This window comes from Marmota marmota, unplaced genomic scaffold, assembly GCF_001458135.2.
Source record: "Marmota marmota marmota unplaced genomic scaffold, marMar, whole genome shotgun sequence".
Taxonomy (NCBI): Eukaryota; Metazoa; Chordata; class Mammalia; order Rodentia; family Sciuridae; genus Marmota; species Marmota marmota.
In genome coordinates, this window is record NW_026000196.1 from 2,581,565 (window position 1) to 2,601,362 (window position 19,798).

General features: G+C 36.9%; 1 protein-coding gene across 4 annotated transcripts in view; it reads right to left on the reverse strand.

Annotated features, from left to right (window-relative positions):
- Positions 1-19,798, reverse strand: part of Sh3gl3 (SH3 domain containing GRB2 like 3, endophilin A3) — a 163,544-nt gene that overhangs the window by 58,406 nt on the left and 85,340 nt on the right. For 3 of the 4 annotated variants that reach the window (XR_001504278.2, XM_048790171.1, XM_015493178.2), the window contains exons 2-3: positions 9,968-10,036; positions 2,647-2,719 (exon numbers count right to left, since the gene is read on the reverse strand). Coding sequence is in view for 2 of the 4 variants with exons in the window: in XM_048790171.1 (XP_048646128.1) it covers positions 2,647-2,719; positions 9,968-10,036 (142 nt within the window). In the remaining 2 variants the exon portion in view is untranslated. Of the gene's footprint in view, positions 1-2,646; positions 2,720-9,967; positions 10,037-19,798 lie in introns of those variants that run through there. The other variant, XM_015493180.2, reaches the window with a different exon arrangement.

The window sequence follows — 19,798 nt, forward strand, 5'->3', positions numbered from 1 at the left end:
AGGTTGTTTTAGACAAAATGTCAGAGACCTGAAGCATGCAATTGCGTGACCTATTTCATTTTCTCACATGACTTTCTAGACTCTATCAAGGTGGGTGCTAAGCACACTGTTGCAAAGCCATGGTGGAATACAGAAATTATGGCACATATTGTTGTCTCCAAATAAAAAGAAAGTGTGGCTATACTAAACATTACCCAGAGTGTTGAACTTTGGAATGCTTGAAATTATCAACAAATTGAAGCCAGACACCAACACCTATGCGGACCATTTTTTTTCTAGGGACCAAACACAAATTAAGGACAAAATTGCTAAGGTGGGTGTTTCAAACTACCAATTGATCATTAACATCCTCATCTAACCACTTCCAATAATTGGTTCAAACAGATGACAGCAAGGAAGGTTGGCCGCACATGCTCAAGAGGCAGAACCAATAGGAGAAGACAGATCCCTGCCATAGTGAATGGCCTTCATTGATGGTCCCCCAGCTACAGTTCAGCTTCCATCCCTAAGGAGGTGATGGGCAGTCACTGCTTCTTACTTTCTTTTCTTTCCTCTGACATAGGCAATGTGTATTTACTGATTTTTGGTCCTGTGCAACATTGTGCTTATGACCTCTCCTCAAGGAGCTCACACCTGGTTATTGGGAGGCAGCATTTAAGCATTGTAATTATGAAAATAAAGTTTGGGGTGGTGCAGGGAAAGTAAAAGATGACAATGCGCTAGAGAAAGGCTAAAATAATCCCCTAAAATGTGCAGAAAGTAGTATCGGCAAAGCATGGAAGAGGGTACACCGCTTATGGTATAATTAATGGACAAGGATTTGGCTGGTTTGACCCAAGAAGAGATTAATACAGTGCAAAAATGAGAGGTCACTATGGAGTAAATGGGACTACCAGTTTAACATCAAGCAAAGAATTGGAATTCCATTCTATAGGCAAGAGAATAAAACACAAACTAGCTTATGGTATTTGAGATACTTATTTTTAACATAATCTAGACAGTGCTTCTCAAACTTCAATATATATTCAAATAACCCGGGGATCTTGTTAAAACATAGTCTGATTCAGTAGATCTGGGGTGAGCCTGAGATGCTGTTTCCAGCAATCTTTTAGGGTACATAGATCATGCTGGTCCATGGACCACTCTTTGAGTAGCAAGGATTTAAACACTCGCAGTGGCATCCTTTTAAGCCTTGTGTCTCAGCCTCAAAGCACTTATCCTCTGGGTCCTCAGGCCCAAACGCTTCACTCCCTTCCCCCGCCCCAACAAACACACACACACACACACACACACACACACGCATTCAGCCCTTGTTCCCACTGTCAGAGTGGATGTGGTATGTACTCAGTGAAGGGCATTAGACTACTTTAGAAGCTGGAAGGGCTCCCGTACTCTTCTTCAGGAATGATCAGAGACCACTGGCCAGTGGACACTTTGATTGCTAGCCAATGCCTCCCTACCCTCTTCCCATGTCAGTTCCTTGACGATGGAGTCTCTGACAGTGTATTCCAGCACCCCAGAAAGCCTCTAGCACAGAGGAGACAATTATTAAACATTTATAGACTGATATAAAGCAAAGGGAACTCATCATTTCAATCATTGATGAGGCCATGGAGAAGATACATTACTATGGTTTTTAAAGCTACTATCATCAAAACAATTTTAAAGCAATTTTTACACTTGCTGTCTTCCCTAGATACATGATAAAATTTATTTTCTTAAATTTTCACTTTCTAGATTTTCAGAAAGTTATCTCTGTGCCAATTCCCACAGCCAAAGGAATCGCAGATACTACATGCAAATAATAAATCCCTACAAAGGAAAGGCAGCTTGGGAAATCCACAGACTCAAGGCTTGGGCGCCCTCTCTTGGTTTCTTAGGAAAACCACATCACTGGATGCTGCATAGGGGCTTCTGCATCAAAGATGTGACTGGTGGCTTTTCTGTATTTTTCATGTTTATCACACCTCATCTCTTTAGTATTTGAGCCATAATGTGAAGTCCTTTCAAATTAACATACATGATGGAAGAACATGATCCTTTAGAACAGGATGAGAGTCGTTTTTTTTTATTTTAAAAGGAAATAGATAAGAAAACACTTATAAAATGTTTAGTGGATTTCTGAAGCATTTCATAAATGTCTTTGCTTAGCATGCCTTATTGCTAAGAGCAACACTCCATCAGATGATACCAACCCAAAGTCCACAGAGGTATGTGCTTTGCTTCTCACCAACTGTCCACTCTCCATTGCCACTATTCACTATTTTGGTCATTGGAGTTTTTTTGTTGTTATTTTTTGTTTTGTTTTGTTTTTTAGTACTAGGAATTGAACCCAGTAGTGCTCTACCACTGAGCTACATCCCAAGCCTTTTTTATTTTATTTTTATTTATTTTCAGTTGGGGTCTTTCTTGCTAAGTTGCCCAGGCTAGCTTCAAGTTTGAGATCCTCCTGCCTCCTGAGGCACTGGGATTACAGGCATGAACCACTATGCCTGTAAGATTCAACTTTTAAAAACTGAATAGCATTATTTGGACCTAGTGGACATTGTTTCTAGATCATGTCAACCAAATGTCAAGTAAATAGGGGATCGTAGCATCCATGACAACCAATAAATAATAGAATATTTCAATAATTTCTAACATTACCTGGATTTGGCTGAAGATATTCAGTGGTTTTTGAAAGAATTTCTGCAACAGCTTTATTGGTAACATCTATTTTCTTAAAAGAAGACAAAACAAGTAGAAATGTTAGTAAATGGAAGACTTGATAATTCTCAGAAGAACAAATAGAGATGTAATTTTTATTAATTATGTACTTCTAACACAATCATGATTATTTGAATCTAAATGAATGCTTGCAACCTTTTGAGGGAGGTAGCAATTTCTTGGTTTTTAATGTTGGACCATCACTTCCTCCCAATGCCATTAGAGAAGCCTAATTTCTTTTTCTTTTGAACATTAAAATGAATATTAATGTAATAGTGCAGAACTTGGAAAATCATTCCTCTTCATTCAATGACTTCATAGACTTGGAGATCTCTCAATACCAAGATGAGACATGAGCCAATCTCTCCTCATCTGCTGGGTGAACTTGAATTTCTGTGCTTATGTAAGAAGGATACCATAATAATGACTCATATTAGAACTACCTCAGAAACCAACAATAAGATAATCATAAATCATCGGTGATATAACTAAACCTATTTATTTGTGCTACAGTCAGAAGAAGTTAACTTCAAAGTCCAACCTGCCAGATTAAGATTGAATCTTTTCTTCTGAAAAAAACATTCCTGAACTTTCTGACTGCTAGTTAACAGGGAACTAATAAGAAGACATACAATACAGTTAAATATGCAAATTTCCATAGCTCCACATAAGCCAATCTTATGTGCTGCATTTGTAATTTTGTAAGCCCACAAAAAATGCAGTGTTAAGAATTTAAAATAGCCAGGCACTGTGGTGCATGCCTGTAATCCCAGTGATTGGGGAGGCTGAGGCAGGAGGATCGAAAGTTCAAAGCCAGCCTCAGCAAAAGTGAGGTGCTAAGCAACTCAGTGAGACCTGTCTCATTAAATAAAATACAAAATAGGATTGGGGATGTGGCTTAGTGATTGAGTTCCCCTGAGTTCAATCCCCAGTACTGCCCCGCACAAGAAAAAGAATTTAAAATAATCTAAATTATAATCAACAGTTGACTCACTAGATAAATGATAAATTGTATAAACATCCACATAAAAATCACTCTTTAGTCATAAGGAAAAATAGATAAATAAGTAAGATGTACATGTTCTGGAGAGATGCCCAAAAATGCATTGCTAAAGAAGGTGATGAGCTGCAGAGTGAATTCTAATAGGAAAAAGTTTTATGTTTGTAATTTGAAAAACTACAACCTCGTCAGTCACAAGCTTTCAATCATGCAGTCTCATTCAGCCTGACATTGTATTTGTTCCCCTTAGCTCAATGCCTAAAATTTGGAGTACCAGAAAAATATAAAAATATAAAAGGACAGTACAGAAATGACAAGAAATGAATCAAAGCTTGTATCACTGATAATCATACACTGTGTGTGAATGGCCTATGTTAATAAAACCTAAATTAAAGATGAAAAAATCATTTTATATAAAAATTACTAAATTTGTAAATAAGATTCATAAGTTCTGCTTAAAATTTAAGAAGAATTAGGCTGCAGATTTATTAATTTAATCAATTAGATATTAATTAAAACACAGTTCAGAGTACTCCTTTTGATGTATTCAGCCTTCTTTGGATGTGAGGAGCCATGAGAAAGATAAGAGGCAGCCTTCAGAGATGAAAATGAGAGGAATTAGCAGGGGAATAATTTCTACTTTAGATCCTTCTGGATCATTTTTTTAAAGGCCAAGCAACTGGGGGCTGGGGCTATAGCTCAGTGGTAGAGCACTTGCCTCATATGTGTGTGAGGCACTAGGTTCGATCCTCAGCACCACATAAAAAATAGATATTAAAAATTTTTAAAAATGTTTCCTATTCACCCAGCAGACTGGAAAACACTCGTGATTCATAAAAATGCCTAGTACAGTGCTTAAAGATCAAGCAACAAAAGACCCAAAACTTGTCAGGGACTATAGGCCCTGCCATGTGCATAGTAGAGCTGTTTCCAACTCAGGCTAGGCATCAAAACTGCAAATAAACTCTCAACAACAACAAAGAATGCCCAACAAACACGTGATATAGGCAGTCAGGGTTGACCCTGAAAAAACAACTCATGTAGTTTAAAAGCAAAGAATCAAAAACAAAACCTCTGTCTTAGAATAAACAAATAACTGTGTGTGTGTTTGTGTGTGTGTATGTGTGTGTGTGTGTGTGTGTGTGTGTTCAGGTTAACAAAATGCTATGCAAGTATCTTGGCAAACCATCAGGAAAAAATAGAGGAAGTAAAGAGGTAAATATTATTTTTGTAAAGCCTATGGGGGTGTAAAGGCATTTTTGTTGGTTGATTAAATCTGGAATTTCCATTTAACGTTGTCACCTTGCCCATGAGCTTGTCCTAAAGCTGGTGTCATGAACTCCCAGGCCCACCTCTGACTTAAAGGGCTCTTAGCAGCCCTGGGTGCTGAGGGCTATTTAAGTATTTGTTAGGAAAAAAAATACCAATGGTAATATACTCTTTCTTTTTCATTATGTCATTTTTTTATTTACTTTTCTTCCTCTTGGTCACACTTGGTTTATCATTTTATGGCTTTAAAAAAAAAAAAGCTCTTGGCCTTATTGCTTCTGTCTCTTTGTTGTTACCGTTTTTTATTTTATTAAGTTCTCTTTTTAACCATATTTATTTCTACTTTCTACCTAGAGTGATATGATTTCCTGTTATTTTCCTATCTCTTGGACTGCATGAGTCATTCATTTTTCCCCAACTTTTATTTTTCTATTAAATGCATTTAAGATTTGCCCATATATCACTGCTCTTGAACAAAGAATTCTGTCACTCATGAGCAATTGTAATTTTACTTTTCATTTCCTCTTTAAACTAGAAATTGTTTCTACATGTTTATGAATTTCCAAACATTCAGAATTTGGAAACTATACTTTCCATGTAATTTTTGCATTCTATGATTTTTACTTTGGAAAATTTATGGAGTTTTTTTTTTTTCCCTGTACATGATTGTTCCAAAAGAATGTGTTTTCCATTTGGGAAATGCAGATGTCTCTATTTATTTATAATCACAGTTAATAACCATATTTTATGCATGAGCCAATTGAATCTGTTATGCTATGACAGAGGTATGTGATGTCCTCTACTCTGATTTTTGTCAGTTTGCTATGTATTTCTGAAAGCTTTACCTTACAAATTTAGATGCTATCTTATGTGGTGTAAAATGATTTATAACTATTATCATTCGCTGACACTGACTTCATTTTCTCATTTTTTTAGCAAAGCTATTTTTCCATTGATGCTTTTTGCATCAAATTTTCCTTTGATGTTACTATTTCTCCTCTATTTTTGTATGGTCAGCATTTTTCATGGGGTATTTTTTTTCATTACTTTTGTCATTTCTGTATGTTTTAGCTGGATCTGATGCTATCTAATGTATTTCTTTCAGGAAGTCTTTAAAATTTCTGGTCACATATTATATATTTTCATGTTTTTCACTGTTGAAATAAAACAGATAACAGATTTTATATTTATTCTGTTAGTTGTTGGGATTTCTGGAAGGAAAAGGAGATAAACAGGGATCTTGGTCCATCAACTGCAACTATAACTCCTGAAATATGCTTTTAAATTTAACATTTGAACTGAATCATCTTGTTTGTAACAAGGCTACCCATACTACCTTTGTATATCAAGAGATTTCTTAAAGTACTTTCAGGTATTTCAATGATGTGAAAATGTTTCCATGGTTCTCAAATTACAGTTTTTTTCCCAAAATCAAAACCAAAATAAGTTTTTCCCTTCAAGGTATTAATATTTCTAGAAACTTAATATCTCTCATTCAGAAATACCAGAACTCCCCTGGAGGACAGGCTGTCCAGGGCCAAGGTATCCTAAAGAGATTCCTTCCCCAGTACCTGCTGACATCTCCCCTACCTGCTACAGGCTGGCCTTATGTTATGCCTGAGGACAGAAGCTTCCCTTTATCTCCTCCCTCTTTCATCTAGGGAGTCTAATTATTAGAATAAGGGTACTGTTTAAAGAGCCTAAGACAAAGGGTAAGGAAACTAAGTGCTCCTAGGTCAGCCTCTACATAGCTGACCAGGAAACATGTTAGGGGATAGAGATTATACAATCTTCTCTGGATCAAATTACAATCATTTCTGTACCGAGCTGGTCATATTTGTCTAAATTATTGCAAACACATTAATATTCTGCATAATTCTTGCAACATCACATGAGGCAAATAGAACAAACATTATCATCTTTCATGACACAGTTGAGGAAAGATGAAATTGCCTATCCAAGTTCATAATGCTAGCTCTAATGGCAAAACCAGGACAAAAGTTATTTGCTGTATAGATGATGCAGTATATAGGGACAAAATATGACAGCAAATCCGTTGATACATATTTGAAAGGTGCTGTCCCAGAAACAGATTTTGATTTTCAATGATACACAGGACCATTACTCACAGTACCTGCAAGATGACCCATCTTTTGTGCATTCTGACTTGTGGCCACTAGAGGGAACCAATCAGCCACATCCCATTTCCTTCCTCTGCCTGCCTAGACTGGAAGTGGCTCAAGGGAGCCTCCAGAATTTGGAAGTGTGAACGTGTTGCCTTCTGGATTGTACCATCCATACCTACATGTAAACATCCTAGTTCCACTCTAACATCCTGTAAAGCACATCTTACATCACAGCAAAAGTCAGTTTCTCATACTTGTTAAACGATCTCTTAGAGAACCTTATAGAATGGGAGAAAATCTTTGCTAGCTACTCTTCCAACAGAGAATTAATATCCAGAATACATAATGATCTCAAAAAATTTAACAACAAAAAGCCCAACTAATAAATGTGAAAATGAGATAAACAGACCCTTTTCAAAAGAAGAAATACAAACGGCCAACAAATATATGAAAAAATGTTCAACATCATTAGCAACTAGGGAAATGCAAATCAAAACTATGTTGAGATTTTATGTCACTCAAGTCATAATGGCAGCCATCAAGAATACAAAGGATAATAAATGCTGGAAAGGATGTGGAGGAAAAGGAACACTTTTACACTGTTGGTAGGATTGGGGTTTTTTTAATTTATTTTATTTTTGCATATGTCCCACAGTTTATTTTTCTCTAAAAAAATAAACTTTAAAAATACCTTCAGGATTATATTTTTTGCTGATTTATATTTATTCCTTTTAAAAAACTCTTCTACTTAGATATACATATGATAGTAGAGTGTATTTTGTCATATTATACATACATTGAGTATAACTTATTCTAATTAGGATCCCATTCTTGTGGATGTACATGATGTGGAGTTACACTGGTTGTGTATTCATATATGAACACAATGAACATAGGAAAATTATGTCCAGTTCATTCTACTATCTTTCCTATTCCCATTCCCCCCTTCCCTTCATTCCCCTTTGTCTACTCCACTGAACTTATATTTTTTCCCTCCTCACCACTATTGTGTGTTAGCATGCTCATATCAGAAAGAACATTTGGCCTTTGTTTTTTGGGGATTAGCTTATTTCACATAGCATGATGGTCTCCAGTTCTATCCATTTACTGGCAAATGCCATAATTTCTTTATTTATGGCTGAGTAATATTCCATTGTGTATATGTACCACATTTTCTTTATCCATTCATCTGTTGAAGGGCACCTAGGTTGGTTCCATAGATTAGTTATTGTGAATTGAGCTGCTATGATCATTGATGTGGTGCATCACTGCAGTATGCTGACTTTATCCTTTGAGCATAAGCCGAGGAGTGGGATAGCTGGATCAAACTGTAGTTGTATTCCCAGTTTCTGAGAAATCTCCATACTGCTTTCCAGAGTAGTTGCACCAATTTGCATTCCCAACAGCAATGCATAAGTGTACCTTTTCCCCACATCCTTGCCAACATTTATTGTTACTTGTATTCTTGATAATTGCCATTCTGACTGGAGTGAGATGGAATCTCAGAGTAGTTGTAATTTGCAAATCTAATTGCTAGAGATGTTGAACATTTTTTCATATATTTGTTGACCATTTGTATTTCTTCTTCTGTGAATAGCCTGTTCAGTTCCTTTGCTCACTTATTGATTGGGTTGGGTTTTTTAGGGGAGGGGGTGTTAAGGGTTTTTTTAAAAAATTTTAAGTTGTACATGAATGCAATACCTTTTATTATTTAATTTATTTTTTATGTGGTGCTGAGGATCAAACCCAGTACCTCATATGTGCAAGGCAAGTGCTCCATCACTGAGCTACAATCCAAGCCCATAGTGTTAAGTTTTTGAATACTTTATATATCTGGAGATTAATGCTCTATCTGATATAGGTGGCAAAATTTTCTCCCATTCTGTAAGCTATCTCTTCACATTCTTGATGGTTTCCTTTGTTGTGGGGAAGCTTTTAAGGGTGATGCCATCACATTTATTGATTCTTGATTTTACTTCTTGTGCTTTAGGTGTCTTCTTGAGGAAGTTGGTTCCTAAGCAGACATGATGGAGATTTGGGCCTACATTTTCTTCAAGTAGGCGCATTGTCTCTGGTCTAATGTGCCTAGTATAACCATGACAGAAATTAATATGGAAGTTCTTCAAAAGACTAGAAATAGAACCACCAAATGACTATCACTTATATTATATCACTCCTCAGTATTTATCTTAAAGAATTAAAGTCATCATACTACAGTGATACATGCATAACCATAATCATGTTTATGCACAATTCAGAATAACCAAACTATGGAACCAGACTAGGTGTCCACCAATGGATGAATAAATAAAGAAAATGCAGTATATATACAGATGGAGTTTTATTCAGCCATAAAAAATGAAGATATATCATTTTCAGGAAAATGAATAGAACTTGAGAGCATTATGGTAAGCGAAATAAGCCAAACTCAGAAGGTCAAGGGTCATATGTTTTCTCTCATATGTGGAAGCTAAAGAGGAAAAAGGAAAATGAAGTTGGAGGGGAAGATCTCATGAAAAATAAAAGGGAGATCAGTAGTGGAAAGAGTCTAGGGCATGGAAAATGGGGAGGAAGGGAAGAAGTGCTGGGGAATAATAGTGGCCAAATTATGTTGCTATACTGTGTGTGTACAAATATAGAACAACAAATCCCATTATTATGTACAACTATACCAATAAAAATGTGGAAGGGGTTTGGGGTTGTGGCTCAGAGGTAGAGCACTCGTCTAGCATGCATGAGGCACTGGGTTCGAGCCTCAGCACCACATAAAAATAAAATAATGGTGTCCACCTATAACTAATATATATATATTTAATGTGAAAAAAACAACCAAACAGAAATACAAATGAAAAAAATGCTCTCTTACCCTTTCCATGTCCAAAAATTCATCATCTAACTTCGTTCCTTCGGCACCACTTATTTTTTCACTAAACAGCTGCAGAAATAAACACAAGTGCATTGTATAAAAATTATTGTAGTTTTTTACCTAATTTATTAAAAACAGAAAGAAAACTCTAATTTAACTTGTTTGGTTTTTAAAATCTAAGTCTTCATGAAAATTGCTGGAAGAATAACTATATCTAAGGGTACGTGAAGACATGTTCCTTACTTGTTGGTCTTGACTTATTAGACACCTGCTGTCTATAAAGCACATAGTACATAGGTGCTCCAATATGAATAAAGACAAAATAGGAGCTTTGTCATCCAGAAATAAGCAGTTCAGCAAAAGAGTTAATGCACTAACATTCAACTAAAGTCCAAGGGGGGACAAGAACAATTTAAAATAATAGTACTAGACTCAAATTATAATTAACATGCTAAGTGGTAGGCACTTCAGTGACGTACAGAAAGTACTCTGAAGCTCACGGCACCGGTGGTGAGTCATCCAGACCCGTTTCTTAGAACATTTGGCATTTGAGCTGGCTTTTTAAGGACAGGGGACATTTCAATATGCAGCAGTGAAGGAAAGGCATTATAAGATGAGGCAGAATGGAAGAAATGAATCAGAAACAGGGATGAGTAGGGTGGTTTTCTCAGCCCTGGTGCTGCTGATATTTGGACCTGATAATTCTCTGTTGTGGGGGCTATGCTGTACATTGTAAGATGTTTAGCAGCAACCCTGGTCTCCACCCACTAAATGCAAGTAGCACACACACACACACCATTGTGGTAACCAAAAATGCCTTCAGACAATTAAGAAGTACTAGTGTCAGGCAAATGTGGTCAAGAAACAGCAAGAATTCAGTTGAACTGTCCAAATTAGTGCTCAAAGGAGAATGGAGGAAAATAAAATTTGAACACTAGACAGAGGCCAGATCATACCATCGCAAGCTGAAGGATGTGATTAAGAAGTCCCTAAAGATTCCTCATAAAGCACAACGTAGTTAGAGAACCCTTTTAGAAAGGCAACTCTGGCCCCAGTGGGATTGGATTAAAGAATAAAGAGGATGAATTGGAAGAAGAAAATATGTTTAATCGTTTTCTTTAAAAACTACATCAAAATTATTTGTTTATGCCTTTAAAATATTAATATAAACACAAAAACCAGTAGTTAGGGAGTGCCATTGATTGGTGAAAGGATTGTAGGTTGTTTTAAAGGCAAGTTTGGTTTCTCCTACTATGTGCACTACTAGTATTGTAGACAGAGTATGACTATTAATAGAGGGGGAAATAAGTGGAGATGGTGTCTAACTTAAATTTGAGGTATGATAAGAATTTTCTTGAAGAGTGTATATGGAAGATCATAGTAATGGCCAGGGATCTCCATCCTCCCTACAGCTGCTCTCCTCTGCTGTCTGGGTTGGGCCTGGGCCTTGTGTTGATGCCTCCTAGCTAGGCCCAAGGAAACTTGGTATGCTTCCACTTGCTCCTTTGAAACTCTGCTGCCATGCTGTGAACCAGCCCTGACCAATCTGTTCATGAGAGAGAAGTGGCCTGGCACTCATCACGCAAACATCCCATCCCAGGATGGGAGCCATCAGCTGGTCAGCTTGCACATGACGGAGTCCAGCTGGACCAGCCTCATCTGATCCATAGAATCATAAGCATGATAAATGGTATTATTTTAAACCATAAGTTCCGGAATGGTTTATTCCTCAGAAGTTAACTGATACACTAGATGATCTTGATTTTTTCAGGTCAAGATATAACCTTCAGTGGGAATTGGCAAGAATCTCATTGTCATACACAAAGCAATATTTGTTGTTGTTGTTTTTTTAATATTTGTTTTAGTTGTTGATAGACCTTTATTTTATTTATTTACATGGGATGCTGAGAATCGAACCCAGTGCCTCACATATGCCAGGCAAAGTGCGCTACCACTGAGCCACAGTCCCAGCTCACCCAAGCAATGTTTTAAACATTTTTGCTATTGTAGTTCAGGAGTGAAATAATCTGAAATATTTTAACTTCAGAGGTCATATTCTGAGAATCTAATAAAAGTTACAAAACCTTTCCCTTCACATTTTGTTGCCACAAGTAGATTGTAAAAATAACCACAATACTTTGAAACTCCCCCCACTGAGAGAGTCCATCCTCAACTTGCTTTAGCCAATACAATGGAGTGTAAGCCACACCATATGTATATTGAGTTTGGACTTTAAACTTTAGAGCTAGAAAGAAACATAGATATTTCTTCTCACTCTCTCTGTGAGTGGGCTAGCTGGGGGAACGTGAAAGACCACATGGGGCAGAGATAAACCATCCCAACAGAGCCATCTCAGATCATCAAACCCCCAGTTCACCTGGCAGCTGTCAGCCAACAGGTGAGCAAGTGGAGTCAAGATCAGCTGTGCCAGCAGATTTACCCAGTGCACCCAGCCCAAATTGCTCACCTACAGAACCTTGCACTAAATAAATGACTTTTGCTTTTAGTCACCATGCTTTAGGATAGTCTGTTATGCAGCAAAAGATGATTGACACCATTGTCCATCATTTCCTCTTGCTCTCTGAACCACAGAAGCCCAGATACAGATCCCTGTTTTTAAATACTAAGTTGAAAATACACCTGAAACCTCTTAAATCTGAATCAGTAGTTCTCATCTGTTCAGGTTAAATTTATTCTGTTTTCAAAAGACAGAGCACCTCATAGAAAGAGGGGTGTTTCTAGTTTCAAGAACAGAAACAAGTGAGATCAATACTCCTTTCTTGTTCGGAAAGAGATAACATATGGGTTCATTTTTCAACAGGAGTCAGGTAAGGGTTAGGATCTTTTATTTTTATTTTTGTTTTTTATCTTCCTAAATTCTCCACTGATGTGCAGCTTTTATTTTATTTATTTATTTATTCATTCATTCATTCATTCATACATTCATTCATTCATTTATTTTACTGGAGATTGAAGTCAGGGGCATATCCCCAGCTCTTTTTCTATTTTTTAAATTTTGAGACAGGGTCTCACTAAGTTGCTTAGGGCCTCACTAATATGTAACTGTTCTGAGACAGTAAATATAAATACACATATGATGTTAACTATTCAGACCATTTGACTATATTTTATACTTCACCATTCAACAAACATTGTTTCTTGTGTATCTACTATGTGCTAGGCCCTATGACAGGTGCTTGGAATATAAAGATGAAAAAGACAGATGTGATCCCTACAGGACCCCTGGCCCCATCCCAGGGTTATATCTTTTAAGTGTGAAAGGATAAATATAAATATTCAAGCTTATATCTTTGATCAAGATGACTACGTAAGGAAATCCAAGATGGTGGGCTAGGAGGAGGCAGCATTCTGTGTCACTCTGTGACCCGTGATTCAAGTAGTGGGAATACTGCTTCACTAGCATGATAGAGGACCCCCCCCCACCACAGCTGCTCCCATGCAGGAATCATGGCCCCTGTGCTGCACAGAGCTTCAGGCCTCAGCGTCAGAGAAGGACCCCTGACTACTCGTCCATGCAGGGCTCCCTGGTGCCCGAAGCGGGGTCACCAGCATCAGCACCCACATAGGCCATCCACCTACACAGGAATCCCAGATGCCAATCCCACTCAGGACATCTGGCTGCTGCCCATGCGCAGGAACTCTGGCCAACACTCCTGTGTGGACCCCCATCTACCAACTTGGGGCTCTCCTAGTCACCCCATCTATGGACTCTGCAGCCACTGCCATACTCCCTATGTGTGGTAGCCTGCCTGCACTTGGAGACATCCCACAGGCTTTAAAGACAGCTGATGGCCACAATATTGCACACCACAAAGCTGCATCTCTGAACACACCATCCAATGCCATCTGCCCAACCACCACTGGATCCAACTCCCCAAAGCTGAAAGCAGCTTCAATCTTGGGTCACCTTTGTTGCCATCTTTAGTTGAGGCAACTCCCAGATTGGAACACCAGCTAGACAGGTACCTAAAATCCCCAACTCCTCTCCTCTCCCTGGCAGCCACTAACCCAGCACAGTGACTGCCCAATACTAAACAGTTCTCTAAGACAGGTGCGCAGCCCCCAGAGCACAACCCCCAAGGCCTCCAGAGAAAAAGGTCCCCGATTAGGAAGTAGAAAGGGAGAGTGTGAGTGACATACAGTTTAGAGACTAATTTAGAGACCAGGAACTATGAGGTCTTCAGGCAAATAAGGAAATAAGACCAGGCACCCACATCACACAAGTGAGATCCTAGGGGTACAGTCTCTCAACTGGGATCAGCAGGTGCCCTGCACCCAAGACCAACCCACCCACCCTGGTAACCTTCACCATCCTGAGAGTAGCAAATATCAGACAACCCCACCTATTGAATGAGAAGGGAAGCAGGAAAGATACTGATCTCCAACCAAAACATTCACAAAACATTCAAGGTTTTTTTTTTTTTTTCCTTTCCCCCTCTCTATTCTCCCGCCCTCACAACCCCAACATAAGTGAAACAAAGTACTTTACATGAATTAGGATACTGAGGACTTGGATGTTGGAATAGTATATTTACAGTTGTCTTGTATAGTCTCTTTTCTCCTATTTTTACATTTTTTATTTTTCCTTAATATTTATGTGTGTTTTATGTATTCTACTGTCTTCCCACTTGTCTATCCAAAATAATTTTCTCTCTTTTCTCCTGCTAATAACCATCTTCTTTAGATTTCTCTTTCACACTTCCTAAGATGTGATAACTCTATCTTCGCTTTCTAACTCCTCAACATCTCATCCTACACCCCACCTCCTCTTCTTTGTCCATCATCAGAAACTGTAAACCCTTTTGCAAACCTACTGTTTATATTGTAGATAATAATTAAACTTGCTATTTCTGTATATTGTGACCAAACTGTAAACATCTTAATAGCAACTATTTGTTTTAAGGTTGTATATTGTTTGTAGTGGGATCTGTTAATATTGTTCTTCCCCTCAAAGGAGCATTACTGGAACCTGCAGGGGCACTTTAAGCATATAGGGTAAAAACATTAATGCAGTGCTAGAAGGGAAGACACACAAACAACATGAGAAAAAAAGGGAAGAAAGTGCCCCAAACAAACCAAGATGCTACATTATTAGAGTACATGGCCAGCACAGCAAAAGAGAAGGAGTTCCGGATTACATAATTAAAATGTTATGTGAATTAAAGGATGATATAAGAGAGCAAATACAGGCAGCAAAAAAGATCATTTCAATAAAATGCTACATAAGCAAATACAGAAAGCAAAAGATTACTTCAATAAGGAGACAGAAGTTCTGAAAAAAAAACAAAACAGAAATCCTTGAAATGAAAGAAACAATAAACCAAATTAAAAGCTCAATCAAAAGCATCACCAACAGATTAAACCACTTGGAAAAAAGGACCTCAGATAAGGAAGACAAAATATATAATCTTGAAAAGAATGTAGACCACACAATGAAGATGATAAGAAACATGAACAGAACATTCAAGAAATATGGAATAACATAAAAAGACCAAATTTAAGAGTTATTAGGATAGAGGAAGGCATAGAATTTCATACCAAAGGAATGAATAATCTATGAATTATTCTATAATAATCTATGAATGAATAATATCAGAAAATTTTCCAAACATGATGAATTGTATAACCAAATACAAGAGGCTTACAGGATGTCAAATGTTCAAAATCACAACAGATCCATATCAAGGCACATTATAATGAAAATGCTTAGCATTCAGAATAAGGGGAGAATTTTAAAAGCCATGAGAGAAAGGAATCAGATTACATATAGGGGGAAACCAATTAGGATAGCTGCAGATTTTCAACCCAGACCTTGAAAGCTAGAAGACCCTGTAACAACATATACCAAGCTCTTAAAGAAAATGGATGCCAACCAAGAATCTTTTATCCAGCAAAATTAAGCTTTAGATTGATGATGAATTAAAAACTTTCCATGATAAACAAAAGTTAAAAGAATTTACAACCAGAAAGCCTGTACTACAGAACATCCTTAGCAAAATATTCCATGAAGAGAAAATGAAAATCAGCATAGGAAGGTATTATACCAAAGGAAAAACTAATCAAAGGAGAAACCAAGTCAAGTTAAATACCAAAAATGCCTGGGAATACAAATCATGTCTCAATAATAACCCTTAATGTTAATGGCCAAAACTCACCAATCAAAAGACATAGACTGGCAGACTGGATTTTTAACAAAAGACCCAACAATATGCTGCCTTCAAGAGACTAATCTCATAGGAAAAGACATCCACAGATTTAAGGTGAAAGGTTGGGAAAATCATACTACTCACATGGTCTACAGAAACAAGCAAGGGTTTCCATCCTTATATCAAATAAAGTAGATTTCAAGCTAAAGTTAATCAAAAGAGACAAAGAAGGACATTTTATACTGCTCAAGAGAACCATACATCAACAAGACATACAATTATATAACAAACAATGGAGCATCTACATTCATCAAACAAACTCTTTTCAAGTTCCAGAGTCAAATTGACCACAACACAATAATTCTGGGTGACTTTAACACACCTCTTTCACCATTGGAGAGATCTTCCAAACAAAAGCTGAAGAAACTACAGAACACAATAATATAATCAATAACTTAGACTTAACTGACATATACAGAATATTTCATCCTTCAACAAGCAAATACACTTTCTTCTCAGCAGCACATGGATCCTTTTCTAAAATAGACCATGTATTATGCCACAAAGCCACTCTTAGCAAATACAAAAGTAGAGATACTACCCTGCATTCTATCAGATCATAATGGAATGAAATTAGAAGAAAATGTCAACAAATAAATGATCTAACATTACATCTCAAAGCCCTAGAAAGAGAAAAACAAATCAACACCAAAAGCAGAAGACAGGAAATAATTAAAATCAGAGCTGAAATCAATGAAATTGAAACAAAAGAAAAAATTGAAAAACAAAAAGTTGGTTTTTTGAAAAAGTAAATAAAATTGATAAATCTTTAGCCATGCTAATGAAGTGAAGGAGAGAGAAAACTGAAATTACCAACATACAAGATGGAAAAGGAAATATCACAACCAACAGATATACTGAAGGTAATTAGAAATTATTTTGAAAATTTGTACTCCAATAAAATAGAAAACATCAAAGGCATCCACAAATTTCTAGAGTCATATGATGTGCCCAAACTGAATCAGGATGATGTACACAATTTAAACAGATCAATTTCAAGCAATGAAATAGAAGACACAATCAGAAGCCTACCAATCAAGGAAAGCCCGGGACCAGATGGATACACAGATACTCATTCTATGAGGCCAAAATCACCCTGATTCCAAAACCTGGCAAAGACACATCAAAAAGAAAAGAAAAGAAAAGAGACAAGAGAAGAGAAGAAAAGAAACAAAAAGAAAAGAAAAAAAAGGAAAAAAAACTTCAGGCCAATATCTCAAATGAACATAGATGCAAATATTCTCAATAAAATTCTGACAAATTGAATACAAAAACATATCAAAAAGATAGTGTACTATGATCAAGTGGGGTTCATCCAAGGGATGCAAGGTTCATTCAACATATGGAAATCAATAAATGTAACTCATCACATCAATAGACTTATATTTAAGAATCATATGATCATCTCAATAGATGCAAAAAAAGCATTCGACAAAATACAGCACCCTTCATGTTCAAAACACTAGAAAAACTAGGGATAATAGGAACATATCTCAACATTATAAAAGCTATCTATGCTAAGCCCCAGGCCAACATCATTTTAAATGGAGAAAAACTGAAAGCATTCCCTCTAAAAACTGCAAAAATATAGGGATACCCTCTTTCACCACTTCTATTTAATATGGTTCTTGAAAAACTAGCCAGAGCAATTGGACAGATGAAATAAATTAGAGGGATATGGATAAAGCAAAAGAAGAACTCAAATTAGCATTATTTGCTGACAATATGATTCTATACCTAGAAGACAAAAAAAATTCCACCAGAAAACTTCTAGAATTAATAAATGAATTCAGCAAAGTAGAAGGATATAAAATCAACACCCATAAATCAAAGGCATTCTGTATATCAGTGACAAATCCTCTAAAAGGAAAACTACCCCATTTACAATAGCCTCAAAAAAATAAAATACTTGGGAATCAACAAAAGAGGTGAAAGACCTCTACAATGAAAACTACAGAATGCTAAAGAAAGAAATTAAAGAAAAACAGAAGATGGAAAGACCTCCCTTGTTCTTGGATAGGCAGAATTAATATTGTCAAAAATGACTATACCAAAAACACTATACAGATTTAATGCAATTCCAACCAACATTCCAATGACATTTCTCATAGAAATAGAAAAAGCAATCATGAAATTCATCTGGAAAAATAAGAGACCCAGAATAGCTAAAGCAATCCTTAGCAAGAGTGAAGCAGGTGGCATCACAATACCAGACCTTAAACTATACTACAGAGCAATAATAACAAAAACAGCATGGTATTGGCACCAAAATAGACTTGTAGATCAATGGTACAAAATAGAGGACACAGAGACAAACCCACATAATTACAGTTATCTTATATTAGAAAAAGGTGCCAAAAACATATATCGGAGAAAAGACAGCCTCTTCAACAAATGGTGCTGGAAAAACTGGAAATCCATATGCAACAAAATGAAATTAAACCCCTATCTCTCACCATGCACAAAACTCAACTCAAAGTGGATCAAGGACCTAGGAATTAAACCAGAGATTCTATGCCTAATAGAAGAAAAAGTAGGCCCAAATCTCCATCACGCCGGATTAGGCCCTGACTTCCTTAATAAGACTCCTATAGTGCAAGAATTAAAATCAAGAATCAATAAATGGGATGGATTCAAAAAAAGACTTTCTTCTCAGCAAAAGAAACAATGAGGTGAATAGAGAGCCTACAGAATGAATGGGAGCAAATCTTTACCACACACACACCAGAGCACTAATCTCTAGGATATATAAAGAACACAAAAATCTTAACACCAAAAAAAAAATAATAACCCAATCAATAAATGGGCCAAGGAACTGAGAAGACACTTCTCAGAAGAGGATATACAATCAATCAACAAAAATATGAAAAAATGTTCAACATCTCTAGCAATTAGAGAAATGCAAATCAGAATGGCAGCTATTAAGAGGACAAACAATAATAAGTTTGGTGAGGATGTGGGGGAAGAGTCACACTCATACATTTCTTGTGGGACTGCAAATTGGTGCAGCCAATATGGAAAGCAGTATGGAGATTCCTTGGAAAACTGGAAATGAAACCACCATTTGACCCAGCTATTCCTCTTCTCAGACTACACCCAAAAGACCTAAAAATAGCATACTACAGGGACACAGCCACATCAATGTTTATAACAGCACAATTCACAGTAGCTAGACTGTGGAACCAACCTCGATGCCATTCCATGGATGAATGGATTAAAAAAATGTGGTATATATACACAATGGAATATTACTCAGCACTAAAAAATAACAAGATCATGGCATTTGCAGGGAAATGGATGACATTAGAGCAGATTATGCTAGGTGAAGTTAGCCAATCCCTAAAAAACAAATGCCGAATATCTTCTCTGATATAAGGGAGGTGACTCAAAATGGGGTAGGGAGGAAGAGCATGAGAAGAAGATTATCACTAAATAGGGAAGAGAGGTGAGAGGGAAAGGAAGGGAGAAGGGGAATTGCACGGAAGATGGAAGGAGACCCTCAACATCGTTATACAGAATACATGTATGACGATTTGAGGAAAAAAAAAAGTGTGCCACATTAGATTGGGTAGAGAGAAGTGATGGGAGGGGAGGGGAGGAGAAG